Source organism: Panthera pardus, unplaced genomic scaffold, assembly GCF_024362965.1.
Source record: "Panthera pardus isolate Hobbes unplaced genomic scaffold, ASM2436296v1 HiC_scaffold_11, whole genome shotgun sequence".
NCBI classification, from domain to species: Eukaryota; Metazoa; Chordata; class Mammalia; order Carnivora; family Felidae; genus Panthera; species Panthera pardus.
This window is the reverse complement of record NW_026526666.1, coordinates 36,422,480-36,450,001: the sequence shown is the minus strand read 5'-3', so window position 1 is coordinate 36,450,001 and position 27,522 is coordinate 36,422,480. Positions and strand designations below refer to the sequence as shown.

The following is a 27,522-nucleotide window of genomic DNA, read 5'->3' as shown; positions in this document are numbered from 1 at the left end:
TCTTAAGATACTAAGGATTCAGGTCCTGAAAGCAGAGAAACACAACCCAAATTTTACACCCAATGTTTTACAAACCTACAGGATCATGGTGATAGGCATTGTTGTCACCATATTCTATACATACATGAATAATCATGAAGGGATAACTCTCCAAATTAATTTAAAGATCTATTATCTTCCTCTCTGCAAAATAGCTGTGTTATTTTAGTTTTACGGCACTGTATGAAGTTTTCTACACTTGAAATTATTTCAGGATTTATTTTATAATTTAAAAAGATGTCTAGTCATTTAATTGAATTTATACATATATCTTACAAATTATTTGATAAAATAAGGAGATACCAAACTACCCACACTAGCCTCATCTTTACCTGTCACTGAAAAAAAAAAGTCAAAAAATTAACTTTTAAGGCATTCATGGAATACTTTAACATTATAAAAATAATTTATAATTTTTAAAACCATTTTTAAGTCAATATTTATACCATGTTATCGTCAATTCCAAAAACGAAGGCATTCATGCATTCAAGTTCCTATCATGTGACAGGATTTTTAACCGAAGTGCTTCCTTTCTTTAAAGGAAAAATATTCTAAACTTCTTTCTGTATAATCACCTTAAAGAACAATGGTATGAATGGCAATGAGACTAGGATATGCTTCTTACTGAGGCTTAGTATGATGTTTTAACGATGACAAAATGATAAAGTCTTAAGAAAAATAAACTTCATAACTAAGATGCTAATATAATTCTATTCAGATTAGTAATACTTTGTTATAAGGAATGATACTAGAGACATATGAAAATATCATTTCTAAATTTTAGAAAGGTTTGCCTTTCAGCTAACTAGGAAAAGAACTGACACCAATTTTGTTTACTCGACCTGACTTTAATAGAAGGTAAAGTTATCCCCATAGTGCTATTGCTGTCTACACAGCAGAAGAAAATTACTGTGAAAATATATTTCATCACCTGAAAGCTTAATTGACCAGTCTCCTCCACTACTAAAAACACGGTGTGTATGTGTAAAACAGAAATAACCATTTGATGACATGTTGTAGCTTTCTTATGTTAAACATTTTTTATTATAGTAATTGAAATAACTTCACCATACAGATATCACATGCTAAAGCATGACAATGCAATAGTAATTGCACATTGTGTTGACATTTCAAGCATATTTTCTGTAACAACATTTGCATTCATACACAGGTAGTAAAGCACATGGGGGATAATTTGAGTCATGATTCATGGTAGCAAAATGTATTGCTTTCAAGCTATTCTTGAAACCCAGAATCTTCAGCAAATCTATTAATATTCGATATTGTAGCGTGTACAGTATTAACTGGATGAACCAACCAGTTCAGGACCAAGAACTGCCATTGTTAGCCTTTGAAAGAGAAATAAGAGCATTATCTGATTACTTTTGTAAAGTAAGCCTTCTTACTTATTTAAAAAATATTAGTCTGTTGAATAATGATTTTACCAACAGTTTTCAAGTTAGTAGGGATGGATAAAATAAAAGTTTTATGTAGCCCTTCTTAGATAATACAGCCCAGTTAATACAAAATGTGTTACCCGAATCATTTTCCTTCAATATACCATACACCCATTTATGACATGGCAAAAAATCACCAAAAAAGGGCAACAATCTCAAAGAGTGCAATAAGTTTTAATATACTACTTTTTGGTTGCAAGGTTATTCTTTGTATCCATACATCTTGGTTCAAATGGTCTAGACAATCAATGCTTTCTAGGCATAGAAACATGGTTCTTAAAAATAGCAGATGAATAGAACTTGATCTAAACACATTTTATCTAAGTTTTACTGTTGCCGAGGCAAAAATACGCCACCATAAAATACAAGGAAAATCAATATTTAAGAGGCAGCAGATATCTTTTCTTGACCTTCTCCACGCAAAGGTCAAAACTTCAAAAGGAGCTTAAAGTGAAGAAGATGAGGAGAAGCAAAGAAAAAAGGAAGAAATAAAAAGCAGTGTAAGAAATAAAATTTTCATCATGAATATATTTCCAATTTTTAATTTATTTGTAAGTACTATTAACCCAAAATATTTAGATAACTAATTCAGAACTTGAAAACATAAATTTCTCAATTTAAAGAGCAAAGCCAATTTTCAAAAATTAAGTCACAGCAACACAACTATTTGAAGTTACACTTTTTATTGCTTAGCCCTTAAAACTAGGTAAGCTAAGATTTGAAATGTAAATTAGCATTACAGAAAAGAAAAGGAAGGTATTTTCTGTCACTCTTCTCGAGGTATTTGCTATTATTTTTAAAGAATACCCTTTTAAAAATGAATCAGTGCTTTACAGAAACCTAGAAATAATAGAGTTTATGCAACTATCAATTTTTGTTACACTGAAAAGGTCAAATAATGTGTATGTTTAGATTTGAAAAGAATTTTACATAATGGTTTTGACATGCTAAAGACAAAAGCACTTGGATTAATTTATATTACAATGTAAAATTTCAAGTTAGATAACTTCCAACTTGAAATTCTATAATCATATGCTTTCCAAATTAAAAAGAGAATTAGAATGAAATCCTTGATGTCTAAAAGCCACTATCATCTAGTTGTTTGTAAATACTACATGAAAAGAAAATTGAGTGTTTTTTTGTTTGTTTTTGTCTGAGTTTGGCTCATTTTAGTTTTAGGGAGGAGAAATTAGTAGGCAATTTTTGTGTAGTTAGACCTAATTTAGACATATGGAAAAAATATGTATAAGTCTTTGCATCTGGCAGAGGTTATTTCCATATTTGATCCTGTTATAGCTTCATTTTCATACACACAAGGTAAATGAAACGCTAGTAAAATAAAATTTGTTGCTAATAAAAATAAATAAAAATATGAATCACAATAGTTGGATTACATAAAGCAAATGCTAATTAATTACAATGCTTGATAATTAAAGTGAAAACAAATCTGTAATCTCATACCATATTCATAGATGATGATTTAAAATAAAGATTGCTTTTTATATAATTCTGGAAATCATTGCAATCATATACGGTTCTGGAAAGCATTCTGATCTTAGATTAACAGAATGAGTAGAGATATGTTTTCTCTAACAGAATGAAAATACACTTTCAACTTAAGTAACCCAAATTCCCTATTAAAAACTCCTGTGAATATTGAATAACTTCTGGAGTTTTTCAAATAAAGTTATTTTCTCTCCTGGAAAAGAGAGAGAGAGAATCAGACCCGTACTATCACTTATATTAATATGTTTTAACCCTATGAATAAAAAATTTATAATAAAAACTAAGGAATATTTTATACCTCTAAAACATTTCCGTGGCCTCTAGAGACTTTCATGGTTTACTAGTGTATCTTCTCTTCTTAGTTTCTCATTAGGGAATAAGCACTATAGCAACCATAGTCCACAGCATACCAGGTAGCATATATAAATAATGAGCACATGGCTTTTATTCACAACTTTATCACATCAAACTAGATCAGTATAAATATGCAAATGTGAGCAATAAAATTCTGGTGTTCAAAAAAAGCCGGCTCTAAGTAGCTAGAGAAGTGAAATTTGTTCATTGAGTAGTTTCACACATTTTAACTTATTTTTGGTTTTTGTGTGTGTGTGTGTGTGTGTGTGTGTGTGTGTGTGTGTTTTCTAGGGGGAGAGGGTTCATCCCATGTTAAACATTCTTCTTTTTTGTTTTAAATAAAAATTTTAGTCTTCTTTCACTAAGGACAGAAGTTCCAAAGCACCCACTCTAGCATAAGAAATAACCATTTTGATTTAAATTAATGCAAGTGAGTGACCAACAAACTGGGTTGATATCATATACCAGACACTTGAAATTATGTCTCATTCATGGAGAAATCATGAATTTAAAAGAAAGATGATTTAAAAAAATACTTCATGAAAAGACCCACTTGCTGATCACTCTTAAAATGATTTTGTAATATCCCAATTTTTACATTATTAATTCTAAGAAATCTGCAATGAATTTAGTAATTCACAAAGCGGAGTCACAAATACTCAGAGTTAAAATGTAACTTCCTTTATCCTGACATCCTCATCCTCTCTTTCCACAAAGATAATAACAAATTCTTCTTTGGGATGCATCTAGCAAGGAAAAGTATCTATTGGAATATGGATGTTAGGTAGTCATAAAGAATCAAGTAGCGATAATTTAAGGAAAAACCTATTTTAGCCTATCACAGCCTCAGAATATGGCTCTAAAAGCAAAATGTATCTAACTTACAACTTCAGGTTGCTAATTCTCCAATTTGTAAATTAAAACAGGACAGTTTGCCTCTCTTAAGTTCTCCTGCTTTGGGGCCATTTCTTGATTTACTGAAAACAGTTTCTAGGATAGTAAAAGGTAAAACTTTCCTACATTTTGCCAATAATTAGCATCTGTGAGAAAATAAGACTGTTGGGAGAAGTTTAAACAAACTTCTAAAAGATGAATATCACAATTTCTAAGGACTTCCATGTCAATGATACTGCTGTGTTGATATTTTTATGGAAAACTGAATGCTCACCCATCGTTTTTAAAACTGTAAGCAAGAAAAGGAAGTAAACTGCTAAGAAATTCATGCAGAATAACTTTACACATGAAGAAAACTTCACACTCTATTTTGATTTTTGAAAATTCTCAAGGGTACATCCATGACTAATAATATTTAGTAATCCAAATCTTCCATTTGCAATAATTTAGATTATTTTCTATGGTACACTGTGAAACTCTTTATTAGACTTTGCAATGTTAGTTGGTCTCAACATTGAGAGACTTGTAAGTGTGACACATTACCCTATAACTCCAAAATGAGTTTGAAATGTCAACTCTTCTACTTCTGAAGAACAGAAGAAATTGTATTTAACCATATGTACCCATTGGAGATATACTTTCCAAATAAAAGTGAGTGATATGAGATACAAAAATCAGATGGAAAGATTTTGTTATTACCGTCATTTTCTGTTCCTTTATGTGACTCCCAATGAAACATAAAAAATGAAAGCTAGTTTATGTTTTGTTTACTTTAACCCACTGGATTGTCTTCTATTTTAGATCATTATATGATCTTACTAGATCCTTACTGAAAATGTACATCATCACAAGTAGCTAAATTTTCATATGGAGAAATAAAAATGTTGGGAATTTCAGGCTGGGATTTTTATAGTAGTTTGCAGTGTGCTGTAGTAATGATAAACCCGTTTTATATTTAATCCTATCATCAAGCAACACCAGGCTTCTAGCTTTTTCATTTTAAATGGCTACTATATATAAGAGAATTAATAAGGTATTATACTATTAATGCTTTTTCAAGTCAAAAGATGTGTTGTCTAGAAAATAATTTAACACTGAAATGGGATCTTCAAGATCAATTCTGTTTTATATATTCTGCAGCAAAAATAACATTTCTAGTAGGAACGTATTAATTATAAACCTAGCAAATTCTAGACATTCACATATTTGTGTAAACAATTTTAGCATGGTTTATTACATTTCCAGAAAGGTTAAGTCTTATATCCAGTTTTCTGCTAATTCTTCTTTCATATATTATAATAAATATATATGTATTATTTGAGTGCACATGTGTATATATTTTCACACATATATGTCATATATACATAAAACAGCACTTAATGGTCACTTTCTTTGCATGTTTAAATTGGAGGGAAAAAATGAATTGCTATTATGCATAATCCATGGTGATCTTCCTTTCTGTTTCACAAATGGCCATATCGGGACGTAAACAAAACATTGGAGCGAGTCATTCCAGGTGAACTGTATTTCAAGGTGTAGGTTGGTGTTCTCATGAAGAATTGTGTACTTCCTGGTAATAAATACCTATAAATGACAGGTAAAAAGTTATACTTTCACAAACAAGTTAATATGAACATGTCTCACTAAAGTGTTCTTGGTTAATACTTTATATATCCTACATGAAAAACAATACTATAACAACAATGCATTCAACATAAAAAATGCCCTCTCCCAGACTGAGGTGGGGAGGTGGGAAGGTGCTCAAAAAGCCTTACCTAAAGAGCTGCCTATAGATGCAATATATGACAATCTCAGTGTCCTAAGACATCCCATAGAGGGCCATTATACTCACATGCTAGGAAACTATTTGCATGGCTCATATTAATTTGGAATTCATTGTTAATCTCTATAAATAATGTGTGAGACCAGTCAAATATTTCTTAAAAGTATGTGATATGAGAATTTGGCTAGCCACATTACTAATAATTGTTTGTTTCAAGGATGTCGGAACCACTAGTTATAATTTAAAAACATTTCATCAATATATTAGGACTAAGGTAATCTAAGAGAAAAATTAAAGATTAAAATTCATAACTATAAAATTTATATTCCTAGACCACATAGTTCTTACGGTAACAGAACACCAAAAACAATCATGATTACAGGTTACATGCAATCCTTGCAGCCAAACGTATTTGAAAATACGTGAATTATCCAGATTTTAGAACAATATAGTGTATATACTATATATGATATAATATCTCCATGGGGGCTTGGGGAAGCATCCTGAAATCAATCATTAATATTTCTGTATTTAAATGTATGCATACTTACAATAAACAGGATGAAAACAATAAATAACTTCATGTCAATTCAGGTCAGGTCAGATTTGCCAATAAAAAGGTTACTCTTCCTTTTTAGTTTTCAGAGATTTGAGAATAAGGAATTGTAAACAAGAATGTGCACCTGTATAATTTGTTTCTCTCTGGAAAAACTTTGATTAGCATTAGGCCACTCCAATCTATATATCTAGGGAAAAATGGAAATCCACAAGGAAATCCACATGAGCAAATGCACATAAACATAGCTACTAAAAGTATAAGTCTTGGTAATGATGAGAAGGACATGGTATAAAGTCAGGACAAAGACATCTATGAGGAATTTCCAAAACTATAGTCAGCAATAGAAGGAGGTTTGAAATTTTTGAAAAAATAAACAATGGTAGAGCATCAACTCATTTATTTTTTTCACTTGACTTTAGAACAGCAACGGTATCACACTTCCAGAGATACACAAAGAAACTGACAGCCAAGAGTACAATTAGCTACCTATTCTACATTAAATAATGTTGATAATTACTATACCTCTATGTCAACAGAAAATTACACTTATAGTTGTATTATATGAATTTTATAGAAGAATATGAATTCATTATGATCAAGTTGCATACAGCATTCAAATTAAAATGGAAGAATTCTCTATAATATTCATAAACATCACTTTATCATGAATTATCTAATAATATCCTCTAAATCTATTACCTAGTACCACAAACTATAAATAATTGCTCAAATCATTAAGTTAATAGAGCAGTAAAATAATACAACAAACCAAATTAAATCAAAATTGCACAATGGGTGATGAATAATGAAACAATTGATTTTTCACATCACAGATTATATAAATTATTTTCTTAATATCACTTGGGTAATTTATATGGATTAATTATTATGTCAAGAGTTAGTGGAATCATGATGATTAATCTGATGTCTTCTGTCATGAAAAGACTCCTTTCCTATCTAAGGCAGAGGTGCAAAAGAAAATAAGGTGTTTGACCAAAACCCACTACTTTATATTGGTTGAGAGTTATTCTTCTACTGAAAATGCATCCTGATTATATTGATAATTTTCAGAGTAAACAATAACTTCTACCAACTTCCTTTTGAAGAATTTCTGAGCAATAGTTACTACTGACATTACAATAACATCCACATATCTGTTTGAGTTAAAGATCTCCATTCCGCAGATGAAAAAAATAAAATAAAATAAGAACACGAAGTCCAGGGGTAGCTATACTATTTTATTTAACCTATGTAACATTTAGTGTTTTCTGTGTGCTCACCACTATTCCAATTGCTTTGCAAATATTAACTCATTTACTTCTCAGAACAATTCTATACAGTACATATTATTGTATGCTTCATTTTACACATGAATACACTAAAGCATATGGGGGTCAAATGTCTTGCACGCAGTTGCACAGCCAGTAAATGGCAGAGCTCAGATTCAAATCCATGTGCACCAACTCCAGAATCAGTGCTCCTAGCTACTGTATTATATGGCCATTTCTCTGTGTGAATCTCAATTTTAAAACCAATGGATACAATGATTATACTCAGTTTTTCAAAACTATGAAGTGTAAAATAACCTAGAAAGTAGAAAAAAATTATACATCCACAAACCTAAACTTTTTAATAGAGGCAGAAAAAGCTAAAATGAAACTTTTTCTGAGGAAAAAAGTTCAGTATGAACTAAAAAAAGCATATGAAATTACATTGAAAGAAACACTTTGTTTCCCTAAAGCAAGTGCTGTGGGATATTTTAAAGCATAACAGGGAAACACAATGGATTATATGCCTTAAAATCTCCATTAATATCTCTTGGGAGATTCCACACAAGCTGAACATCAAAGATTATTTTTGAAATGTTCTTTGCAATGATATTAAATAATACAATTTGATCATTTTTAGCAAGAAGAAGATCTCTGGGAAGTACATTTATAGCCTATATATATCTATCTAAAGATTTTGTGTTAAAGCACCAAAAAAATGTGAAAAGTTTAGTTCTACCTTTACTCTAGCTTACTCTTGATGTACAAAAATAGCTAATTTGTAGATACCAAGGAAAAATACCTCACACTTATACCCTCACTTCTCATCTCTGAGGCTAGGTGTGCACAACCTCACATATCCATCACATAGACATAAAACATGCATTTGTCTAATTTCTACTTGACGTAGAATTGGGTGGCCTGTCAATGCCAACTTATTGCTGACCACGGAGGATCTCTGGAATGTGAGCATTACAAGACTGGTAGGGAATTAGCCTTGAAAACTTAAACTACACCCACCTTCCAAGATTGTCCTAGAGTAAGATCAGGGCCCCTGAGACCCCAAAATAAACTCAGCTTCCCAGTTTGGGGAACAAAGGTAAATGAAGCTCATCATAATATTTTTCCTGTATTTAGTTTTTTTTTCTATTGTGGTAAAAGATATATAACATGGAACTTACTAGTTTTATCATTTTTAAGTGTACAAATCAGTGCATTAAATACATTCACAATGGTTGTGTAACCATCACTGCGATATAGTTCCAAATGTTTTCATCCCAAACAGAAACTCCTTGCCCTTAAACACGAAATCCCCATTTCCTCCTCCTCCCATTCCCTGGTAACCTCTATTCTACTGTCTCTATGAATTTGTCTAGATATTTTCTAGATACCTTATATAAGTGAAATCATACTATACTTGTCCTTTTGTGTCTGGCTTATTTAATTAGCATGCTTTCAAGGTTTGTCCATGTTGTAGCATGAGTCACAATTTTATTCTTTTATATAGACTATTTGAATAATATTCCATTGTATGTATATATCACATGGTGTTATCCATTCATCTGTTGGTGGACACCTAAGTTGTTTCCACCTTTTGGCTATTGTGAATAATGTTGCTATAAATATTGCTGCACAAGCATCTGTTTGTGTACTTGTTTTCAATTCTTTTGGGTTTATACTGAGGAGTGAAATTGCTGGGTCATACAGCAATTCTATATTTAACTTTCTGGTCAATTACCAATTGTTTTCCATAGCAGCCACATCACTTCACATTCTGAGATAGCAATGCATGAGGGTTCCAGCTTCTAAATATCCTCACCAACACTTATTATTTTGCATTTTGGGGATAACAGCCATCCTAATGAGTGTGGATTGTCCCATTGTTTTAACTTTGATTTGGGGTACGGGGTGGGGGAAGCTCTAGTCCCACTTCTGCCATTGTTAGCAATGTGGATTTAGATAAGCTATTTAACCTCCAAGAGCCTCAGTTTTCAGTTTTCTCTTCTGAAGAGTCCAATAGATTCTGCCATGCCTGTTTAATAGAGTATAGAGCCAAAGAAATAGTGCACAAGGGTGAAATATTATTTATGTGTTATGAAATCAGCCTCACTAGGCAAGACTACCCCTGTTCTGAGATAGATGTTTCAAGCTATCTTGGCCTAGGGCCATAATGGTACCATGTCTTTAACTCAATTGTATAGTACACATTTGAAAATGTATAAAACATAAACGTCTAGCTTAATGAATATTATAAAGTGATTACTTGTAAAACTGATATCCAGGTTAAATAACTGAATATTCCTAACAGTCCAGAACCCTATACTATAGCACCCGCCCTCCTTTCCAGTATCTTCCCCATTTTTTTTATAGACTGTTCTGATTTTTCTTAGAAGTTTGTAAGATTTTTCTAAAAATCTTACACAGGTTATGCAGGCTGCAAATACCTTCTTCCATTCAGTGGCTTGTTTTTTAACCCTCTTAGGACATATTCTAATGAACACATATTCTTAATTTTAATGTAGCAAAATTCATTTTTTCATTTATGATGTGCACTTTTGGTCCTATTTTTTATAATCTTTGCATACCTCAAAGTCATGAAAATATTTTACTATATTATCTGCGTAATCTTTGGTTTTGCCTTTCACATCTGTATAGTCAATTCACTGGAAATGATTTTTGTACATGGTATCAGTAAGTTCAAGTTTCCTTTTTTTATTACTATTTAGAAACCTAATTGCCTCCACACTATTTTTTAAAACAAATTTCTTTTTTCCCATCTGTCATAAATCAAATGCACCTCCCTTTCTCATAAATCAAGTCTCTATATATGCCTGGGCCTACTTATGACTTTCTGAATGCTTCTGTCAGTCTATTTATCTATTTGGCAATATTACACTATTAAATTAAATTACTTTAACTTATTAAAAGTCTTAGTACACTATAGTTAATAAACCCTACCATTTTATTTTTCTATTCCAAGAGTGTCCTAACTATTCTTGGCCCTTTGCTTTTCTATGTAAATGTTAGAATAAGCTTTGGTCAAATACTGTGTCCTCCCAAAAAAAATAATTTGTTGGAATTTATACTATGATTACACTGAATTTAGAGATGTTCAGATCTATGTGAGATGTGACATTTGATGATATTGATTCCAATGATGAACAAGGTATATCTTTCCAGAGTTTACATTTTCCTCCCTAAAAGTCTTACACATTTTTGTTACATTTATTCCTAAGTATTAACTATTCTTTGATGCTACTGAAAATAATATCGTATCTAAAATTTCATATTTGAGCTGTTTATATAGAAAAAATACAATTGATTTTCTTGACCTTGATTTCATTAAAACTATTAAATTTACTTTATAATTTATCTGTAGATTTATTTAAATTTCTATGAACATAATCATATCCACTAGCATTGAGTTTTACTTTAGTGCCTTTTATTTCTTTTTCTTGCCTCATTGAACCAGCTAGGACCTCTAGTACAGTAATAAATAGAAGTGGTAATAACAGGCAATCTTGTCTTGTTCCTAATCTCATAAGGAAATCCTTCAACATTTCATCATTAGGCATGTTGGTTGTAGGTTTTTTGTAGTTATTCTTCATTAAATTAAAGAATTTCCCTTTTGTTTCTAGTTTGCATTTTTAAAAAAAACATGTACCCTGAATTCTATCAAGTGATGTATATGTATCTTTTAAAATGATCTTTTATCCTATAAAAATTACATTGACCACTTTTTACTGTTATTGCACCCTTAAATTGAAGCAATAAACAGAAGTTGGTCATGATACATTATCCAATTTAAAGTTTCTGGGTTCATTTTGCTAATATTTCATTTAAGACTTTTGCATCTACATTGGAATAAGATTGAGCTGTTACTATCCTTTGCCATAATGTCCTGGTTAGGTTTTAGTATCAAATGTATGGCGGCCTCATAAAACAAGTTGGAGAATGTTCCCTCCTTGTCTGTTCTCTAGATGGGCTTAATAGAATTGGATAGTGAAAACCTATGAATCTAGAGTGACCTTTGAGAGGGTTTTTAATTACTGATTCAATTTCTTAAATAGTCAAGACTATTTAATAATTTCTATATAAGACTTCCTAACAAAAAGTTGTGTCACTTTTGGTAATACATACGTCTTTTTCCAGGAATTTGTTAACCTAATCTCAATTACCAAATTTATTGGCATGAAATTGTTTCTGTTTTCTTACAAAATTTTCAATGTTTGTAGGATCTGTAGTAATGTCTCCATTTTTGTTCTTGATGTTAACTATTTCTGTCTCTTGTATTCTTGATCAGTCTCACAAGTTGTTTATCAATTTTACTAGTCTTTTCAAAAACACATTTTTGGCCAAGTTAATCTTTATTGTTTGTTTCATTATTGTTAATTTCTGCTCTCTCCTTTCTCTGTATTCTTTGGGTTTATCTTAATGTCATTTTGTCATTTTTCAAAATGGTTACTGATATCATTAAATTTGTGCCTTCCTCTTGCCTAATGACAATTTATATAAATTGTCTATAAATATGCTTATAATAATGATTTTTTATATACTGCAATTTTTATTATAGTATTTTTGTTATAAATCCATTCAAAATATTTTCTTATGACCATTAAGATCTTTGATCTTCTTTGATTCATCAGTTACTTAGAAGTATAATTTTTTTATCTTTCCAAAGTATGGATATTCCAATTATAATTTTTGCTATTATTTTCTAGTTTAATGGCATGGGGTCTGAAAAAAAACTCTGTATGAGTTAAGTCTTGTGAAATTTGTTGAAATATGTTTTCTTATTCCACTATATGATTGATTTTTGTAAAAATTCCTGGTGTGCTTGGTATTTTATATTCTGAGATTATTAGATTCACTTCTGTATATGACAGTTAAGTCATATATATGACAGTTAAGTCTGTTATATTGTTAAGATGTTCTATATCTTTAATTTATATATATATAGATAGATCTGCATCTATGGTTGTAGATCTATTTTTCCTTGTAATTCTGTTAACTTCTGCTTTGCAAAACATCTGGATGACTGTTACTCCTAGGAATCTAGGGTGTTTACCAATATCCCCATCTTTGGCAGACCTCGAACTGCTACTTTTTTCCCTTAGGCCATGAGTCTATCAAAAGTACTACTCAGTACTGGGGCACCTGGATGGCTCAACTGGTTAAGTGTCTGACTTTGGCTCAGGTCATGATCTCACAGTTTGTGAGTTCGAGCCCTGCATCAGGCTCTCTGCTCTCAGCTCAAAGCCCGCTTCAGATCCTCTGTCCTCCCACCTCTCTGCCCTTCCCTCACTCTCTCTCTCTCTTAAAAATAAACATTAAAAAAAAAAAGTACTACTCAATACTAACAAGCACTCATTATGTACCTAATTAACTCTCCAATGTCTTCAAGCAAGGTATCGGTATTTTGTCTAGCTTTTCTAGTTCGTATTAAAAGGAAGATTTGTCCAAAAACCTAGTGCTCATTACCGAAGGCAGAAGTTTGAACTCAAAATGTTTTGAACTAAAAATGTTTTTAGCCATGAAACACCTTGTGAAATGAGTTTATATGAAAGCTCAGTATATGAAATATAGAAACACATTTTAATTCTAGTATCCTGGAGATAGAGAGAGATAGAAAATATATACATATATATGTGTGTGTGTGTATTTATATATATATATATATATATATATATATATATATATATATATAAAATAGATATATATATGAAGAAAATAGAGATAACATATATATGTGTATGTTATCTCTATTATGTTATCTCTATTTTCTTCTCTTTTAATTTTATAGATAAATGAACTAAATTTATATCTCCTCATAAAGTATTTAGGTATACCCCATACATTATTTATATTAAGTATATATTAAATTATAAATATTAATTTATACTTTACTAGGTAACTTAATAAATGAAATTTATCTATGCATTAATAAATGTAAGTTAAGTGACTTCTACATATAAAGTAAAATGCTATAGGTTCTTAATTGACAAGGGAAAGAAGATACAGCTAGTTGTCACCTGTTTTTAAATTAATGTGACACTGACTTGGGTTTTAATAGCTAGATATTAGGAAGACAGGTTCATTTCTCTTCCCTCCTTGTGTTTCCAAAAGAATTTCCACCAAATTTCTGGCCTTTTCCCAGAAGTGAGTTATCTGATTTTCAGGTTTAAAGTTTATTTATTTTGAGAGAGAGAGAGAGGGAGGGGTTGAGAGAGGGAGAAACAGAGAATCCCAAGCAGGCTCTGCACTGTCAGCACAAAGCTCGATGTGGGGCTCAATCTCACAAATTGTGAGATCATGACCTGAGCTGAAATCAAGAGTTGGACGCCTAATTGACTGAGCCACCCAGGGGTCCCTGATTTTCAGGTTTAAAAGAAGGAACCAGGTATGCTTGGCCTGGCCCCCTTCTCTTGTTGGATTAGTCTATCTGCAGAAAGGGTGCATCCTTATTTGTTCTTTAGCCAACACCAACAGAACTAGACTTTATGGGTTAGTGTGGAAGGTTTGGGTTGATCCAGCTCTGCTTATGACCGGATCAGTACATTTAATTCTCAAAGTCAATTTTAGAGAACTCACTTGGCTCAAATCTATACCATGTCCTTTAATGTAGCTTTACTCAGTAACAAAGCCACATTCTGATGATCATCTGTCTGATTCCTACATTTCTCTCTCAAATGGTTCTGAACTTGGGCAGAAATAGAGGGTGTGTGTACTAATATCCATCCCCCAAAATGCTTATAATCACCATACTTGGGTTATAGTGAGCATTTATCAGAAGTCCAGAACTCAAGGTTCCAGAGTCAAGAATATCTCTTCTGACCACCAAAAGGGGGAGAAAATAAAAAGGCCTGAACCAACTGCAAGGTGTAACTTCTTCCTCCAGAATGACCTCATCCTATTTTTGGCTGTCTACAAAAGTTATAAGATCCCTCAACAGAAAATGGGTTACAAAATCTGTAATTGCAAGTGTGACATTAAAGATTTTGAAACCATGCTTCCTAGACTGGAACTTAAGATTTTTCTGATCATCCTTCCAGGGTATCACTCTTTAAAATGAAGCCTCTTCATTTATATACTGTAATATTTCAATGATGACCATCATTCTTTCAAACCATATGAAAATACTAATGAAAGTAATATAAGTTGTAGTTCAATAATTTGCTTCAAACCATTAAACTGTAGAATATTGTTTTGATATTCACGTATTTCAAATATTAATGGCTAGCTTTATCTTTACCATTGTTCTGATCAAGCAGCTTCTAAAGGTAATGCAACAGTCAGAATCCAATACAAAGATTAAAAATACATATTTCAATACTTTTTGTTAAATATATTCCAAGCCATTCTGCTGTTGTAAGTCAGTTTATAGAAAGTTAGCTTTAATATACTCTCTGTGATTTTTATAATAAACAGATTAATTTCTAGGTATTTCAAAAAGAAAATCCAAGCTATGGTGGTTCTATTTTCCTCATTGCCTATTCAACTGTTAGTTGAATACTATCATCTTTCAACTATCACTTAGTTTTTCAAAGTCATGGTTTATTCTCTTCTTTTTTTCTTTTTCTTTCTTTCTTTCTTTCTCTTTCTTTCTTTCTTTCTTTTTAACGTTTTATTTATTTTTGAGACAGGGAGAGACAGAGCATGAACAGGGGAGGGTCAGAGAGAGGGAGACACAGAATCTGAAATAGGCTCCAGGCTCTGAGCTGTCAGCACAGAGCCCGACGCGGGGCTCGAACTCACGGACCGCGAGATCATGACCTGAGCCGAAGTTGGCCGCTTAACCGACTGAGCCACGCAGGCACCCCTGGTTTATTCTCTTCTATCTTGAATAGTACTTCAATGTATATATACTAAAAATGAAGTCGCATATCCATCTTTAATTCTTTTTAAAAAAAAAATTTTTTTTAACGTTTATTTATTTTTGGGACAGAGAGAGACAGAGCATGAACGGGGGAGGGGCAGAGAGAGAGGGAGACACAGAATCGGAAGCAGGCTCCAGGCTCTGAGCCATCAGCCCAGAGCCTGACGTGGGGCTCGAACTCACGGACTGTGAGATCGTGACCTGAGCTGAAGTCGGATGTTTAACCGACTGAGCCACCCAGGCGCCCCTATCCATCTTTAATTCTAATGGGAACTATGATTGTACAGAAAAATGCTAAAATGTACTTCTTTTTTACTCTGTATTTTTGCAGCTTAAAAACAATATTATTTTTTATGATTTGGAAAACTACCTATTTTAACTGGACAATATTTATTAAAATTCAGTTTTTAAATGGAACTTAACAAAATTCACCTCCCATAGATTTGTTTGGTGATGAAAGGAGTAGTGGAGGCATACGGAACAACAAAAATTAAACTAAAGGCATCTTCCCAACTTATCAGGCTGATGGATAAATATCCTTATTGGAGCAAAAAGTTTATTACCATTTTTTGGATGCTTTTACTTGGCTTTTGAAAGCAAAAGTATATAAACCAAATAATCTCATTTCCATGTAGGTTATTTCTGTCACCTTCAGGTTTGTGGCTGTTGTCCTTGTTTGGTCCTTCAAAGGTAAAGACTGTGCAAATTAAAAGTCTTTTGTAGATAATAGTGGGTACGAATTTTTGGTCGTTAGCTTTTTCTCTAGCTATATAAATGAAAAGAGACTTTCAATTGCAAACTGCATTGTGGCATTACTTTATATAAAACTCACAGGGTGTAGAAATGTATGCAAGTACCTGGAGTTACTCCAATCAGTACCAGGGCCTGACAGTGATCCTCTTGTGTCAGTTGCATACTTGTAAACCACTAGCAGGCACTGTTTACAAAGCTCAACCAGGCGCTGGCAACATTGGAGCTGCAAAGGAGTCACCACCTCCGGGCTTTTACTGAAAATACTCTCCCAAGAGGATCTGTGGGCATGGAAACAGACACGACCTCATGTGGCTGTTAAAAAAGGCAACCAGCTTTATCACTTACCTAGCAACAAACCAATAAGGAAAAGTGGAAGTGGCCTCAGAACATGTGAAGTGACCGCAGGTGGTTGAAAGGCATAAAATAAATATATATTTGAAAATTAATCTTTATATTAAAAAACACAACATAGAATTCATATGCTATTTGTCTCTAAAGACTTTATTGATACCAACTGTGGGTAGCTATCAGCATGGCTTCCCAACACCTCCTAAAAATTTCCATTACTCTATATTAAAGTATATGTAAAATATCGAGCTTATTTCTCAAAAGTTAGGTATTCTAAAACTTTAAGCTTTCTAAAGTCCTTGTTATCTTTACCTTTATATTAATAATAATCCCAAGATCTGAGGAGTTAAGATGGTAGCATAGTAAGGGGACCCTATACTTGTCTCTTCCCTTGAACAACTTGTTCTCTTCCCTAGACCAACTTGTCTCTTCCCTAGACCAACATCAAACCATTCTGAACACCTAGGAAGTAGATCTGAGGATTAACAGAACAATCTGCATAATTTGAGATACAGAGGAAGGCAGAGGCAGGTACTTGGTGCAGACAGGTAAACAGGGGGAGAGAAAAGCTGCGGTGCTGCAGAGCGGAAGGAGCTATTTTCATGGAGAGGAGAAAGACAGAGGTGGCTGCAGCGAGAGAGTAGCACTCGGGTTTGCATAAGAAAACACTCCCCCTGAAAGCAGCTAGAGAGAAAGAGTGAAAACACACACAGGGGACTGCACAAGAAAATGGTTTCCCAAAACCACTGGAGCAGGGGAAGGAGAGGGTTTCAATACTGCCAGTTTTTTTTTTTTTTATAAACAGCTGAGCACAGAGTCTGAAGTTTCAGAGATCAGACTCTGGTGTTGTCCGGGCCCCAGGAGCAGGCAACTGGCCTGAGGATCCCCTAGGTCCCATAGGGAGAAATGGTTCCTCTGTTTGGAGTACATTTGGTAGAGGTGATACAACCTCTCTGTGGGTAAAAGACAAGGTGGGCACCACCAAGCTGTCACCGATATAGGAAGAAAGATGCCAGTTGAGGCCAGCAAATCCTGGAGCCAGCTGTGTGTTGTGATTTACCATAAACTGAGTACTGCCACTGCACGGTGGCATGACCATTTCCTGGGACAAACCAGCCACAGGGCAGTGAGATCCTCCCCCAGAAGATCACTGAGGGTCTGAACTGTAAAGGTCTCTGAAGTGTGGGGTTTTGAAACACAGCTGTGCCTGAGATAAAACTCTGGAGAGAGGCACTGTTTGATAGGTGGACAGCTCAGACACAGACAGGGGTAAGGCAGGGAGCTGATGGAAGCAGTGGACACAGGAAGGGTGGCTGATCATGCATCTGTGAGGGCTCAAACTTCCCTCCCTGGAGACTAGAGAGTGGGGTGAAGCCATTTATCATTATTAGCCCACCAACACTGATCCACCCCAATGAGCTAAACAGTGCCTCCAAGTGGAGAATAGAGCCATTACACAAAGCTCCCCTTGTGCCCTCCAGGCACATCTCCATTAGGACAAGTTGGCCTGAGAATCTGAGCAGCAGACCCCTCTCCCAGAAGCCCAGCACAAATCCTTTCCCTGAGTTTAGCCTACCATAGACTATTGCAAATTTTCAGCTCTAGGGGAAACCTGATCTAGTTTCATTTGGTGTTTTTGTTTGTTAGTTTGCTCATTTTGTTGTTGGTGCCTCTGTTTTTGTTGTGTTTTTCTTCTCTTTTGTTTCTTGGATACAGAATGGACACTTTATTTATTTTTTTTTAATTTTTAATTTTTTTCTCTCTTCTTTCCTCTTTTCACTTTTTCCTATAAAGCTTCTCTTAACTAGCAGACCAAAATACACCTAGGATCTAGCTTCCTTTATTTGATTTTTAAAAATTTTTAAACTTTTATTCCATTCTATTATTATTGTTGTTGTTGTTTTCTTCCTCCAAAATGACAAGATGGAGAAAGTCACCTCAAAAGAAAGAACAGAAGGAAATGATGGCCAGGGATTTAATCAATGCAGATATAAGTAAGATGTCTGAACTAGAATTTAAAACAATGATTATAAGGATACTAGCTGGGCTTGAAAAAAGCACTGAAGACACCAGAGAATCTCTTTCTGCAGAGACAAAAGAAGTAAATTCTAGTCAGGCTGAAATTAAAAATGTTATCACTGAGATGCCAACCCAGTGGAAGACATAAAAACGAGGATGGATAAGGCAGAGGAGCAAATAAGCGATACAGAAGATAAAAATTATGGAAAATAATGAAGCTGAAAAGAAGAGGGAAACAAAGGCCAGGGATCACAAAGGCAGACTTAGGAAACTCAGCAATTTATTAAAACATAATAACATTTGTATCATAGGAGTCCCAGAAGATGAAGAAAAAGAAAAAGGGAAAGAAGGTTTATTTGAGCAAATTATAGCTGAAAACTTCCCTAATCTGGGAAAGGACACAGACATCAAAATCCAAGAAGCACAGGGAACTCCCATTAAATTGAAAAAAAGTTAGCCATCACCAAGATATATAGTCAAATTCACAAAATAAACAGACAAGGAAAGAATCCTGAAAGCAGCAAGGGGAAAAAAGTCCTTAACCTATAAGTCCTTAACCTGAAAACAGATTGGGTTAACAGCAGATCTGTCCATAGAAACCTGGCAGGCCAGAAAGGAGTGGCAAGATATATCCAATGTGCTGAATGGAAAAAATATACACTCAAGAATACACTATCCAGCAAGGCTGTTGTCCAAAACAGAAGGAGAGATAAAGAGTTTTCTAGACAAAAACTAAAGGAGTTTGTGACCATTAAACCAGCCCTACAAGAAATTTTAAGAGGGACTCTGAGGGGGAGTGAGGGGAAGACCAAAAGCACAGAGATTAGAAAGGACCAGAGAGCATCACCAGGTAACACAATGGCACTCAATTCATATCTTTCAATTAACACTCTGAATATAAATGAACTAAATGCTCTAATCCAAACACATAAGGTATCAGAATGGATAAAAAAATGAGATCCACCTATATGCTGCATACAAGAGCATTTTAGAGCTAAAGACACATGCAGATTAAAAGTGAGGGGATGAAGAACCATCTATCATGCTCCTGGATGTCCAAAGAAAGGCAAAATAGCCATACTTAATCAGACAAGCTCAATTTTAAAACAAAGACTATAATAAGAAATGAAGAAGGGCATTATATCATAATGGCCCTATCCATCAAGGAGATCTGACAATTGTAAATATTTATGCCCCCGACTTGGAAGAACCAAATATATAAATCAGTTAATGATGAAAATAAGGAAAGTCATTGATAACAATACCATAATTATAAGAGACTTTAATACCCCACTTACAACAATGGACATATCACCTCACCAAAGCAGAAAATCGACAAGGAAACAATGGTTTTGAATGACACAATGGACCAGATGGACTTACCAGATACATTCAGAACATTTCATCCTAAAGCAGCAGAATACACATTCTTTTCCAGTGCACATGAAACACTGTCCAGAATAGATCACATAGTGGGTCACAAATCAGCCCTCAACAGATACAAAAAGATGGAGATCATACCATGCATATTTTCAGATCACAATGCTATGAAACTTGAAATCAACCACAAGAAAAAATTTGGAAAGCCCTCAAATACATGGAAGTTAACATTCTATAAAGAATGAATGGGTTAACCAGGAAATTAAAGAAGAAATATAAAAATACAAATGAAAATGAAAATATGGCAGTCCAAATCTTTTGGGATACAGCAAAGACAGTCTTAAGAGAAGAGTACACTGTAATTCAGGCCTATCTAAGAAGCAAGAAAGGTCCCAAATACACAACCTAACCTTACACCTAAAGGAGCTAGAAAAAGAACAGCAAATAAAGCCTAAAGCCAGCAGAAGAAGGGAAATTTAATAAATATTAGAGCAGAAATAAATGCTACAGAAACAAACAAACAAAAACAGTAGAACAAATCAATGAAACTAAAAGCTAGTTTTTTTAAAGAGTAAACAAAATTGATAAACCCCTAGTCAGACTTATCAAAAACTAAAGAAAGAGGAACCAAATAGATAAAATCATGAATGCAAGAGGAACAAATGCCACAGAAATACAAACAATTGTAAGAGAATATTATGAAAAATTATATGTAAACAAACTGGGCAATCTGGAAGAAATGGACACATTCTTAGAAACACACTACCAAAACTGAAACGGAAAATTTGAACAGGTCCATAACTGGCAAAGAATTTGAATGAGTAAATCAACAAGAGGGGTGCCTGGGTGGCTCAAGTCAGTTGAGCGTCCGACTTTGGCTCAGGTCATGACCTCGCACTCCATGAGTTCAGGCCCCGCATCGGGCTCTGTGCTGACAACTCAGAGCCTGGAGCCTGCTTTGAATTCTGGGTCTCCCTCTCTCTCTACCCCTCCCCCACTCATGCTCTCTCTCTCTCTCTCTCTCTCTCTCTCTCTCCCTCTTTCTCTATCAAAAATAAATAAACATTAAAAAAAAATTTTTTTTTTAAATCTCCCAACGAGAGTCCTGGGCCAGATGGCTTCCCAGGGGAATTCTACCAGACATTTAATGAAGAGTAAATACATGTTCTTCTCAAACTTTTCCAAAAAATAGAAATGGAAAGAAATCTTCCAAACTCATTCTACAAAGCTAGCATTATCTTGAATGCAAAATCAGACAAAGACCCCACTAAAAAGGGGAATTACCGGCCAATATCCCTGAAGAACATGGATGCAAAAATTCCCAACAAAATATTAGCAAATCAAATTCAATAGTACATTAAAAGAATTATTCACCATGATCAAGGGGGATTTATTCATGGGCTGTATGGCTGGTTCAATATTCACAAATCAATCAATGTGATATACCACATTAATAAAAGAAATGATAAGAACCACACGATCCTGTCAATAGATGCAGAAAAAGCATTTGACAAAATACAGCATCCATTCTTGATAAAAACCCTCAATAAATTAGGGATAGATGGAACATAATTCAACATCATAAAGGCCATATACAAAAGAACCACCGCTAATATCATTGTCAACGGGGAAAAACTGAGAGTCTTTCTCCTATGGTCAGGAACAAGTATGTCCACTCTCATCATTACTATTTAACACAGTACTGGCATCACACAACAAAAAGAAATAAAAGCATCCAAATAAGCAAGGAAGAAGTCAAACTTTCACTATTTGCAGACAACGTGATACTCTATGCAGAAAACCTGAAAGTTCAACTGCAAAAAAAAGTGCTAGAACAAAAACAAGAATTCACTAAAGTTGCAGGATATAAAATCAACGTGAATAAATCTGTTACATTTTTATACACCAATCACAAAGCAGCAGAAAAAGAAATCAAGGAATTGATCCCATTTGTAATTGCACCAAAAACAATAGATACCTAGGAATATATCTAACTAAAGAGATAAAAGATCTATACTCTGAAAACCACAGAACACACATAAAAGAAGCATTCTTCAAAAAAATGGAAAAGCATTCCATAGTCATGGATTGGAAGAACAAATATTGTTAAAATGTCTATACTACCCAAAGCAATCTACCCATTAAAAAAAAAAATTTTTTTTTTTAGTGTTTATTTATCATTGGGAGACAGAGAGAGACAGAGCATGAGCATGAAAGGGGCAGAGAGAGGGGGAGACACAGAATCCAAAGCAGGCTCCAGGCTCTGAGCTGTCAGCACAGAGCCCGACATGGAGCTCGAACCCATAAACCCCGAGATCATAACCTGAGCCTAAGTCAGATGCTTAACCGACTGAGCCACCCAGGCACCCATCAATCTATCCATTTAATGCAATCCCTATCAGAATACCACCAGCATTTTTCACTGAGTTGGAACAGTCCTAAAATTTGTATGGAACCAGAAAAGACCCCAAATAACCAAATGTTTAAAAACAACCAAAAAACAAAAAACAAAAAACTTGAGGCATCACAATTCCGAATTTCAAGCTATATTACAAAGCTGCAGTCATCAAGACAATATGGTACTGGTACAAAAACAGACACGTAGATCAATGGAACAGAATAGAAACTATATGGTCAACTAATCTTTGACAAAGTTGGACAGAATATCCAATGGAAAAAAAGACAGTCTTTTCAACAAATGGTGTCGGGAAAACTGGACAACATGCAGAAGAATGAAACTGTACCACTTTCTCACACCATACACAAAAATAAATTCAAAATGGAAGAAAGACCTAAATGTGAGGCAGGAAACCATCAAAGTCCTAGAGGAGAAAACAGGCAACAACCTCTTTGACCTCGGCTGCAGCAACTTCTTACTAGACAGGTTGCTGAAGGCAAGGGAAACAACAGCAAACACGAACTACTTGAGTCTTCATCAAGGTAAAAAGCTTTTGCACAGTGAAAGAAACAATCAACAAAATTAAAAGACAGCCCAAAGATTGGGGGAAGATATTTGCAAACAAAATATCTGATAAAGGGTTAGTATCCAAAATCTATAAAGAACTTATCAAACTCAACACCCAAAAAACAAATAACCCAGTTAAGAAATGGGCAGAAGACATGAATAGACACTTTCTCAAAGAAGACATCCAGATGACTAACAGACACATGAAAAGATACTCAAGATCACTCATCATCAGGGAAACACAAATCAAAACCACGACGATATACCACCTCACATCTGTTAGAATGGCTAAAATTAACAACACAAGAAACTACAGGTGTGGGAAAGGATGCAGAGAAATCCTCTTGCAGTGCTGGTGGGAATGCAAACTTGTGCAGCCACTCTGGAGAGTAGTATGGAGATTCTTCAAGAAACTAAAAATAGAACTACCCTAGGATCCAGCAATTGCACTATTAGGTACTTTCCCAGAGGATACAAAAATACATGTTTAAAGGGGTACATGCACTCCAATGTTGATAGCAGCATTATCAACAACAGCCAAATGTCCGTCAATTGATGAACTGAGGAATGGATAAAGAAGATGTGATATATATATACATACATATATGTATATGGAATATTACATATACATACATATATATAATGGAATATTACTCAGATATCAAAATGAAAGAAATCTTGCTATTGGCAATGACATGGATAGAGCTAGAATGTATTATGCTAAGTGAAATAAGTCAATCAGAGAAAGACAAATTTCATTCATATGTGGAATTTAAGAGACAAAACAGATGAACATATGAGAAGGGGAGGTGGGGAAGGGAAGAGAGGGAAACAAACCACAAGAGATTTTTAATGACAGAGAACAAACTATGCGTTGATGGGGGGAGGTGGGTGGGGCATGGGCCAGAAAGGTGATGGGTACGAAGGAGAGCACTTGTGATGAGCACTGGGTGTTGTATGTAAGTGATGAATCACTGAATTCTACTCCTGAAACCAATATTGCACTGTATGCTAACTAAAATTTATTTTTTTTAAAAAGGGGGAAAAAATAAAAGATGAAAAAATAGAAAAAAATAATGATCTCACAAAAGAATTTAAAATTTGCTGTGATTTCATTTGTGGTCTCTGTGCTAGGAACATGTAAATTAATCCTTTGACTATGACCACTCCTTTCAAAACCCTTTCAGATGTAATTATATATCCATGATATTTCTAGAGCACAGTTTCTCTATTCTAGAAGTAATGTTATCTCAATGAATACTGCCTGACTGAAATCTCAAACATAGTGTTCTTCCTCCTTTCGTGCACTCAACTTATACCAAAGCAGGTAGTAGCACACACTTTCTTGGTAAACTTAATGTGTGTGTGTGTGTGTGTGTGTGTGTGTGTGTGTGTGTGTGTGTGTCTATGCACACGCAGGTACACAAATATATATAAATATACTTACGATTCTAAATTTACCATGATGATCCCAATCAGGAAACACCTCATCACCCACCCCCACCACCACAGAGAGAGAGACACAGAGAGAGAGAGAAAGAGATTTATTTCCTTAGTGTAAATGAAACTCTTTTTAAGTCTCAAGGGGAAAGTTTTATTTGAGACTTGGTAATGGTTCAGGTCTCGTTTTACATAAACCAACTCGCTTAACCCTCAGAGAAAGAAAACAGTAGATTTTCAGAAAGAAAAAAATATTAAGGAAAATATTTTTCTGAAGAAATTTACTTCCCAGTGGGAAATTCAAAGACTCCATTTTCAATTTTCTGTGGATATTTGATATCTTTGGAATTTTTAAAAATGCTTTAAAAACCCAGAAAGGCATTTTTTTAGTAGAAAGGCTACTGTTTATTTTTTCGGGAGAAATGTGGTCCTAAAAAGATAGCATGTCATCAGTGAATGACAGGTTTTCTTAAAAGGAATGAGATTCAAATGAATAGACTGAAAGGAATAAATTTTCTTCCATATCCTGAGATGTTCAGGACTAAATATAATACTGTTTATTATTTTAAGAAAGTTATTGCATTCAAGAAGCAGTAATGTGCTAGCTAAATTAACTTTTAAAATAAGTTTTAATTTATTACTAAATATAAGAAAAACTAGATATAACACATACATGTTTGTATATACCCATATATACCTGTGTGTGTGTGTGTGTGTGTGTGTGTGTGTGTGTGTGCAATTGACTTAACCTAATTTGATCAAGAAAAATATTGGAGAATACCAATTAATTAGGGAATGTGTTTATAATTAATATGTCTTAATTTCAAAGTCCTACATGTTTAGGCCCAGATAAATAAAAATTTCATATAAATACAAATACATTCAGGAAAACATCCTGTGTTACGACTGTCTGCTTAGGACTTTTCTCTCCACTGAAATTCTGAGTATTGCTACATCCTCTTCTCTTAATTTGGATATATTTTTATTTTGATCCTTTGGAGCCATTTGATTAGATCCACTATCAAGTTACACACATCATGGCAATTTTTCTTTTCCTGATTTGGAGTATAGAGAGGTAAGAAAAGAACAAATAAAATGGAAGCAAGGTAAAAAGAGCTTTTTCTATAACACTCGAATTCGATGGAACAGTCTGAATATTATATAAGTTATAATATCACCAGCTCTGGCTTCTCAATCTCTCATTCTTCCTTAAATATTTAAAATAAATATGTGGATCAAAGTCTTTTACCAATTTTTGTTGTGTATGTTCACCACCACAGGCCAAAGACCACGTTCTACTCTATTAATTCATATTTAAGTGTCAGCGCACCAGTGTTCATAAAGAAAAAAAGAAAATGGATAGGAATTGCTTCATTTGGTACTAGGCTAACTTTCTCTGCACAAAGGAAACCTATCTTTCAAACTGAGTATGTTAGAACTATGTCTCCCACTTCCTATCCACTACACCTGGCATATAGAGGCATATAGAAATAAGAAGGTGAAAGGATGTAAAAATAACTTATAATACCAGTTCCTTTTTAAAGAACCCAAGGTCTTATCTGCCTTTTTTCTGTATCTAACTTCCGAAAAACAGAAGAGCCAAAATCCATAAATTCAAAAAGAAAAATTAACTGGTTAAAAATTTGTTTGGTATTCCCTAATGCTCAGAGATACATAACAGGAAACAACTTTAAACAACCATTTTTAGTGATATAACAATAAGATACAGAATACTGAATACTTCTGGCAATAAAGGGGAGGTATTAATGAAATCCAGAGACTTGAAAAGCCTCTCATTATCCAGCAATCCAATATTTTTCACCAACTTTCTCATCAAAATATTTAATAAAGTAGTTATCTAAAAAGTAAAACTGATTCATCTTTTTTCTCCTTCTCTAATAGAAGTAGGAATGGATGACTGAGTGGACCAAAGTTAAGTAGCAGAAAGGAGAAAGGAAAATAAAAACAAAACAAAACAAAAACTGGCCTATATCAACGGAATAAACAACAATTGAGCTGAAAAGTACTAACAACAACACATCCAATTGAAAGTGATATGAGAACAGGAAGATTCATGTCATTTTTAGTCTATATGTTATGCATATATTTTTAAGTAGGCATATAATTCAGCCTGAAAGTAGACTGCTTAGAATACTCCTTATCATTTCTTCTTGCCTGAAGATTCTAAGAGAAAAAGCTTTTCCATGAAAAACTTCCACTAGAAAATGCCTTTGGCTAACAGGTCCAAACAGATTCTCTTTCTTTGGGGTATACAGATCATAGTTTTGAGTGGAGAAAAGGCTTTTCCAAACAATACATTTCTTCTCCCATACCTCCCCCTGCCTCCTCTTTTTTGTTTTACCTGGAAAACTATTCTTCCTCTTCCTACAAGTCTCAGCTGAAATGTTACATCCTTTAGTTACCTTTCATGAGCTCTCAGACCTGAGTTTGAGTCCACAGCACCAAGACTTCCTCTATCCCAGCAAAACATGGCAGATAATTTTATTCATGAAAATTCTAAGAGCTATTCCCCTACAGAGAACACATTCAGAATGTGGGGCATCATGTGATAACAAGAGAAGGTTCCATGTAACAAGGGTCACTGAGCATGGGCTTTAGCAGCCTGGAAAAGTAAGAAAGAGGGATAAGGGTGTTTTCTATTTGGTGCATCAGTAAAACTTCTGGGCCAACTCTAGGGAAACCTGCCACAAAGGTTCCTACGATATTCTTTGATGTGTCTGGATGTGGACAGGGAGTGGTTTATTTATTTTGTTTTGTTATTGGGGTGTTGATGGGCAGAGGAAAGAATCAAGGTGGCCCAGACTTATTTGAATTATATTTTTCCAAGATTTTACACCTAACTGTGAATGACAGTTGTGCT

General features: G+C 34.0%; 1 protein-coding gene across 6 annotated transcripts in view; it reads right to left on the bottom strand.

The window, feature by feature from the left end:
* Positions 1-1,053: 1,053 nt before the first annotated feature.
* TTLL7 (tubulin tyrosine ligase like 7) overlaps positions 1,054-27,522 on the bottom strand; it is a 142,516-nt gene continuing 116,047 nt past the window's right edge. For 4 of the 6 annotated variants that reach the window (XM_053893296.1, XM_053893301.1, XM_019413963.2 and 1 more), the window contains exons 20-21: positions 16,594-16,767; positions 1,054-5,834 (exon numbers count right to left, since the gene is read on the bottom strand). In XM_053893296.1, the coding sequence (XP_053749271.1) occupies positions 5,714-5,834; positions 16,594-16,767 (295 nt within the window). In that variant the 3' untranslated portion in view covers positions 1,054-5,713. Of the gene's footprint in view, positions 5,835-6,584; positions 6,780-16,299; positions 16,503-16,593; positions 16,768-27,522 lie in introns of all 6 variants that reach the window. The other 2 variants (XR_008418872.1, XR_008418873.1) reach the window with 2 other exon arrangements.